The 6,939-nt window shown below is 37.5% G+C and overlaps 1 protein-coding gene across 1 annotated transcript in view; it reads left to right on the top strand.

Annotated features, from left to right (window-relative positions):
• tfap2d (transcription factor AP-2 delta (activating enhancer binding protein 2 delta)) overlaps positions 1 to 5,764 on the top strand; it is a 29,152-nt gene extending 23,388 nt beyond the window's left edge. Inside the window, exon 8 of the mRNA XM_057823101.1 lies at positions 2,108 to 5,764. Coding sequence (XP_057679084.1) covers positions 2,108 to 2,324 — 217 coding nt within the window. The 3' untranslated portion in view covers positions 2,325 to 5,764. The remainder of the gene's footprint in view (positions 1 to 2,107) is intronic.
• Positions 5,765 to 6,939: the final 1,175 nt, after the last annotated feature.

The following is a 6,939-nucleotide window of genomic DNA, read 5'->3' on the forward strand; positions in this document are numbered from 1 at the left end:
TTTCTCCCATTGATTTTTTTTTTTCACAATATTTCAAAATGCATGCATGGTACGAAAAATATATTAAATACCTTGAATCCTCGAACAAATCGCACCTGAGACAGTCCTTCCTGTTGGTATGCGGTACAGCTTTCATACTTCCCTAAATCCGGCTTTGGATGTGTTGACTAGCTGTGACCGACTGCGAATAACTGAAGCGGACTATAAGACGGCCCCCTACTTGAAGGTGTGCATTGGCTGATGGAGGAGACCTGTCAATACAATTTTGAAGTCTATGTGTATTTATAATTAGAATTGCAGATCAGCTATGTTGGCATGAATGTCGTTAGAGTGCATGCAGTTAACGATAATAATCTGCCATTGCTATTAACTAATACGTGACCAAGATATCAGATCAACATACAGTGGGGCAAATAAGTATTTAGTCAACCACCAATTGTGCACGTTCTCCTACTTGAAAACATTAGAGAGGCCTGTAATTGTCAACATGGGTAAACCTCAATCATGAGCGATAAAATGTGGAAAAACAACAGAAAGTCACATTGTTTGATTTTTAAAGAATTTATTTCCAAATTAGAGTGGAAAATAAGTATTTGGTCACCTACAAATTAGTAAGATTTCTGGCTGTCAAAGAGGTCTAACTTCTTCTAACGAGGTCTAACGAGGCTCCACTCGTTACCTGTATTAATGGCACTTGTTTTAACGCATTATCGATATAAAAGACACATGTCCACAAGCTCAGTCAGTCACACTCCAAACTCCACTATGGTCAAGACCAAAGAGCTGTCGAAGGACACCAGAGACAGAATTGTAGACTTGCACCAGGCTGGGAAGACTGAATCTGCAATAGGTAAAACACTTGGTGTAAAGAAATCAACTGTGGGAGCAATTAGTAGAAAATGGAAGACCTCCAAGACCACTGATAATCTCCCTCGATCTGAGGCTCCATGCAAGATCTCACCCCGTGGCGTCAAAATGATAACAAGAACGGGGAGCAAAAATCCCAGAACCACACGGGGGACCTAGTGAATGACCGACAGAGAGCTGGGACCACAGTAACGAAGGCTACTATCAGTAACACAATGCGCCGCCAGGGACTCAAATCCTGCACTGCCAGACGTGTCCCCCTGCTGAAGAAAGTACACGTCGAGGCCCGTCTGCGGTTCGCTAGAGAGCATTTGGATGATCCAGAAGAGGACTGGGAGACTGTGTTATGGTCAGATGAAACCAAAATAGAACTTTTTGGTAGAAACACAAGTTTTCGTGTTTGAATGAGAAAGAATACTGAATTGCATCCGAAGAACACCATACCCACTGTGAAGCATGGAGTGGAAAAAATCATGCTTTGGGGCTGTTTTCTGCAAAGGGACCAGGACAACTGATCTGTGTAAAGGAAAGAATGAATGGGGCCATGTATCGAGAGATTTTGATTGAAAATTCCATCAGCAAGGGCATTGAAGATGAGACGTGGCTGAGTCTTCAGCATGACAATGATCCCAAACACACAGCCAGGGCAACAAAGGAGTGGCTTCGTAAGAAGCATTTCAAGGTCCTGGAATGGCCTAGCCAGTCTCTAGATCTCAACCCCATAGAAAATCTGTAGAGGGAGTTGAAAGTCCATGTTGCCCAACGACAGCCCCAAAACATCCCTGCTCTAGAGGAGATCTGCATGGAGGAAGGGGCCAAAATACCAGCAACAGTGTGTGAAAAGCTTGTGAAGAGTTACAGGAAACGTTTGGCCTCCGTTATTGTCAACAAAAGGTACATAACAAAGTATTGAGATGAACTTTTCGTATTGACCAAATACTTATTTTCCACCATGATTTGCAAATAAATTTGTTAAAAATCAAACAATGTGATTTTCTGTTTTTTTTCCCACATTCTGTCTCTCATGGTTGAGGTTTACCCATGTTGACAATTACATGCCTCTCTAATATTTTCAAGTGGGAGAACTTGCACAATTAGTGGTTGACTAAATACTTATTTTCCCCACTGTATATATTCCCTGATTTATTGAATAAAATGTTATATTTCATAATTAGTTTGAGAGCCTTCAAAACACAAATCTTATAATTCTTACATTGCTTTACCCTCTTCTTCTCAACAGTCTAATCACTCATGGTTTCGGCACACCGGCTGTTTGCGCAGCTCTCAGCACTTTCCAAACAGTCCTGAGCGAGATGCTCAACTATCTGGACAAAAACTCAAGCGGCAAAACAAGCGGACCCACCGATCAGCAGATTAACACCAGTTCAGAAAAGTCACAACTCCGGAAAGCCACTGAGCCCCAGAGCAAAGACGGGAAAACTGAAAAGACTGAGTAGTCCCAACTGCCTGGTCCCCTGTGCCTTGGAGCTGTATGTGTGTATATGCGGGTGCGTGAGTAAATGTGTGTGTGTGTATTTATTTCTTTATTTATTTAACTCTGGACTTAAAATGTAGACCTGGACATTCTAAATCAGTATTCCATTGCAGGGTTGGTATTTGCACAACACACACTCTCTGATAAGAAGTTTGAGACCATTTGAATGTGTTGACGATTTTACAATCCTCATGGTTAATATTGATTGAAAAGTTTCTAACATTTTGAAGAGACGACACAAAATCAGAGCCTAAACTTTACTTAACGCACAAATGAATTGTTTTGCAATGCCCCAACTCCATTAAACTATAAAAGCACCTACTATAGAATTTTATTTTTAATTTCACAACCAGTGCCACCGGTTTGTTCACAATGTCAACAGCAGAGACTGTTGTTAGACTGTTTTTCCAACCGACCCAGGTTTGATACAAGAGTCTGTTTTCACGAGAGTTTAGTAAGATTTCTTATGAAATTGATATTAATATTTAAATCTTCATGGTATTTAAATACACATACAGTATGTGAGCTGTTCCGCAAAAAACAAATGGTTATCCTCTGGAAAAAAATTGTGTATTTTACACTGTTTGTAGTTTACATTTATGAATAAACTCTCACCTCAGAGAGCTTCACCTCAAAGTTTACATCCTTGAGTTCAGCTTTTATAAGCAAGCTCATAATAATGTTGAGAAAACATACAAAAACCTCAAATCTAAATGCAATGCCCCAAGTGGTTAAGAAGTAGCATACATTTTCCATAAATGATAAAATGAGGGCTAGGGGTAAAAAAATGTAACTGCCTAGTCTATTGTTTTTTTTTTCCAAAATAAATTTTTTCACAGTTTGGGAAAGCATCTCAAAAGCACAATAAGGACAACCGAAATTCTATTTATCAAAAGTGTCTTGTTTTGGTGGAATAGCTCACATATGATCAGAGGTGGGCAGTAACGCATTACATGTACTTGGTTACATTTACTTGAGTAACTTTTTGAGAAAGCTGTTCTTCTAAGACAAGTTTTACTAAGCCGTACTTTTTTTTTTTTTTTTTACTTCAATCATGTGGCGTCTTTAAAGCACCATAAAAAATTAAGTACAGTATTTGACATAAAGCGCTGCCCATAACATCGATTTACCACAGAAAACTGGAGATATATTCTTTTTACTTTCATAATAGGAACTATGAAGGAACAACAGTGGTACTTCTATATACGAAGTTAATTTGTCCAAGGACCTTGTTTGTAAGTCGAAATGGTCGTATGACCAGCAGGATTTTCCCATAAGAATACATTAATAAATACTGCTGATACTATTACAAATGGCAATTACACATAGCAAAACAAATTATAGATACAAATCATAATAATAATAATAATAATTCCAGTAATAATGTAAGGAATCGGTTTCTAATATGGCGGATGTGTTTTGCGTACTGTACCTGAATGCAACGTGTGGCTGACGTCATGGTGAGATAGCTGCGTACGGTAGAGATTTTAGTTTCACTTTTAATGTCCTGTTGTTTTTGGTGTAAATCTGATGAAGTTGGCGACTTCCTTGCTGATGCTACCACAATAATAATTGTCACCTTAACTTATAAAGACTGGCAAACATAGGTCAGAGGAGGACCGTTGAGATAGGACGCATTCTACGGCCGTATTGTCCAACCAGTTTATGGACACGCACATTTCCATCTTCATTTCAATGGTAAGCGTCACCTTTTTTCACCATCGCACTAACCTTCTTGAAGCCCATGCTGATTTCTCTCTCATGAAACTTCGCCGTGCGTCCGTTTTGCGGGAAAACAAAGAAACTGCAGCGCTGTCATAAATCGTCGTATTTTTCATTGCTAAATTAGTAAAAAAAAAAGGGGAAAAAATTTGATTAGTCGACTAATCGTAAAAATAGTCGGCTGACTAATCGGGAGAAAATTAGTCATTTCGGACATCCCTAGTTGTACAGTGTACTGGAACATATTTCCTCTACACCCTTCTCACCTTTTTAACCCCTGACCCACTTTCATGCCTAGAGGTCGGAGGAGGACCATTGCGATCGTAGATATTCTACGGCCGTATTATCGAGCCAGTTCACCGACGCGGTCGCCACACCCATATTTTTCTATCATTTCCATCTTAATTTCAATGGTAAGCCTCCCCTTTTTCCTTTTTTCACCACCTGCACATTCTTGGAAGCCATGGTTATTCTCTCACAAGAAAATTCTTGCGGGAAAACAAAGAAACTGCGACGCTGTCATAAATCGTCATATTTCGAGCTTGTCGCTGGATGTAGAAACAAATGGCCAGTAAATTTTACGTCGGCTGTCGAAAAGATCATGTGTCAAAGCAATCGTACGTTGAGGTACCACTGTATTCACATATCATCTATTCTAACTAGGAACTATTTTCTACACTAGAGGGCACTCATGGCTTTTGGAAAAATGATGCTTCATTTCTGTATTTTTTTTTCTCTTGACGGAGTTCAACATTTTTTTTTTTCAATTACTTTTGCTTAGTGTGGTTATTTTATGTAATGGGTGATTGTGCAGTACAATAATAACAGTTCATATTGATAACTTTGTGCTGAGAAAAAAAAATTAACATTGTTTAAAAAAAAATTTGAACATTGTAAGCAGTTACTCACAATGTTACTCATTACTTGAGTATTCTTTTCACCGAATACTTTTTTAATTGTACTTGAGTACATTTTTGGATGAGTACTTTTACTTTCACTTGAGTAATATTATTTTGAAGTAACACTACTCTTACTTGAGTAAAATTTTTGGCTACTCTACCCACCTCTGCATATGATTAAATAATTTCCAAGAGAAGATTTGATATGACAGCAAATTGCAATGCTTTCTCGTTGTTCTCAATGTTCTCAATGCAAAATTTCTGCCATGTTTTTGGATCGTGCTGCAGAACAGCTTGCCAAGACTTAGTTGGCACCTTTGTGTTCTAAAATATTGCATCACTACAATCATTATCAGATCAAAATAGTCGGGTTTGGACCTCATGTACCAGATCGCTTAATACGATTTCTTACTAAATTTTCAAGAGAATACATTGAATATCACAACCTGAGCTATAGGCTACATCGTGATGTATGCGTGTGAAGATGTACGAGTATGTTTTTGTGAGTTGCGTTTTTGGGGGGGAGGGTTGTAAAATGTGAGATGAGTCCAAGTGAGCCATTTTGTAACAGTGACTCAGCAATTACTATTTCCTGTGCATGTCCATGTCTATCTTTGTACACTCTCCGAAACCACAGGTTTAGCCAACACAAGCTCTCTGACTGGCTCATGAACATTTGTAAAGATATATATAAATATTTAAATTACTTTTCTTGTAGGATTTCGATAATATATGTGTAAAACCCCTACATTAAAAAAAAAAAAATCTGGTGTTCAATAAATACGAGTTGCTACGTGTTCTATTGTTTACTCTGGCCTCCATGTGTAGTACTTGTACATGCAAACCAAAACCCGCATACTCAAGCAAACACAGTAGATAGACATTAACTGGCAAAGTTCAAAGTAGGCATATTTAACTAATTCAAGCCAACTTACAATGCTGACATCTTTAAAAGTAGTTTCTTTTAAATCATGTGGAAACGAGGATCTGCCGACGTTTCAAAAGGCTGTTTTCTTTGCATCTTGTTTGCTTTCAGGCTGATTGACTTTTGTCAACTTAACTGCTTATACAAATTAGAAGCAAAAAAAAAAAAGGTTAAACAGACACTATTACAGCTGCCTGTTGGCGTCTCCATCCATCTATTTACTTGTTAATATTCCAGTCATTTGAAAAGGAGGTCACGCTCACAACCTGGCATTAAAATACAAAATCAGTCACATTCACAGAGACACCTGCACTGGTTTGTCACTCTCACTCAATACCGAGAAGCTTCAGGTGGGAACGTGATCTATCAGTGAAGACAGTGATATGTGATGGAAAGGTGTGCCGTGGGTGTACATTTGTCATACGTTACAGGCTTGCTGCTATTGTTAGATTTCCCACTGCTTGTTTTCCGGGACAGATGTGGCAGGAAAGATTATACCAAACGCAATGAAAGACTTTTAAACAATTTAATTTAAGTAGCATTTTAAGGAAATATAATTGCCCCATTAAAGAATATTGTAAATAAATCACAGATACTACAAAACTATTTGTGTACATATAAATTATATCAATATAACATATTCACAGATTTTCTAGTCACATTAACAGTAGACTGGTGTTTGCTAATAAAGACAATCAGCAGAGTTACGACCAACAGCTACTTAATGATAACGCAGTAAAGTGGTTTAAAAAGAAATGCCATTTCTGTGCAACTTAGTCATGTTTTTTTTTTTTGACTATTCGACAGCAATAAATAGGTTTTAAAAAATTACATCTTTGTATTATTTTTGAACTATTGTAATTCTGTTACTATTTGAAAGTCATGTTTACAGTTCATTTACATTCTGGACCAAATATTGAAGTAAATTTTTGATGGTAAAAATAAAAGAATTTAAAACAAAAACCAAAAAAAGTAATATACTGTATATACAGTATATGTATGTATGTATGTACTGTATGTATGTATGTATG

The sequence above is a fragment of the Corythoichthys intestinalis genome, chromosome 19 (genome assembly GCF_030265065.1).
Source record: "Corythoichthys intestinalis isolate RoL2023-P3 chromosome 19, ASM3026506v1, whole genome shotgun sequence".
Taxonomy (NCBI): Eukaryota; Metazoa; Chordata; class Actinopteri; order Syngnathiformes; family Syngnathidae; genus Corythoichthys; species Corythoichthys intestinalis.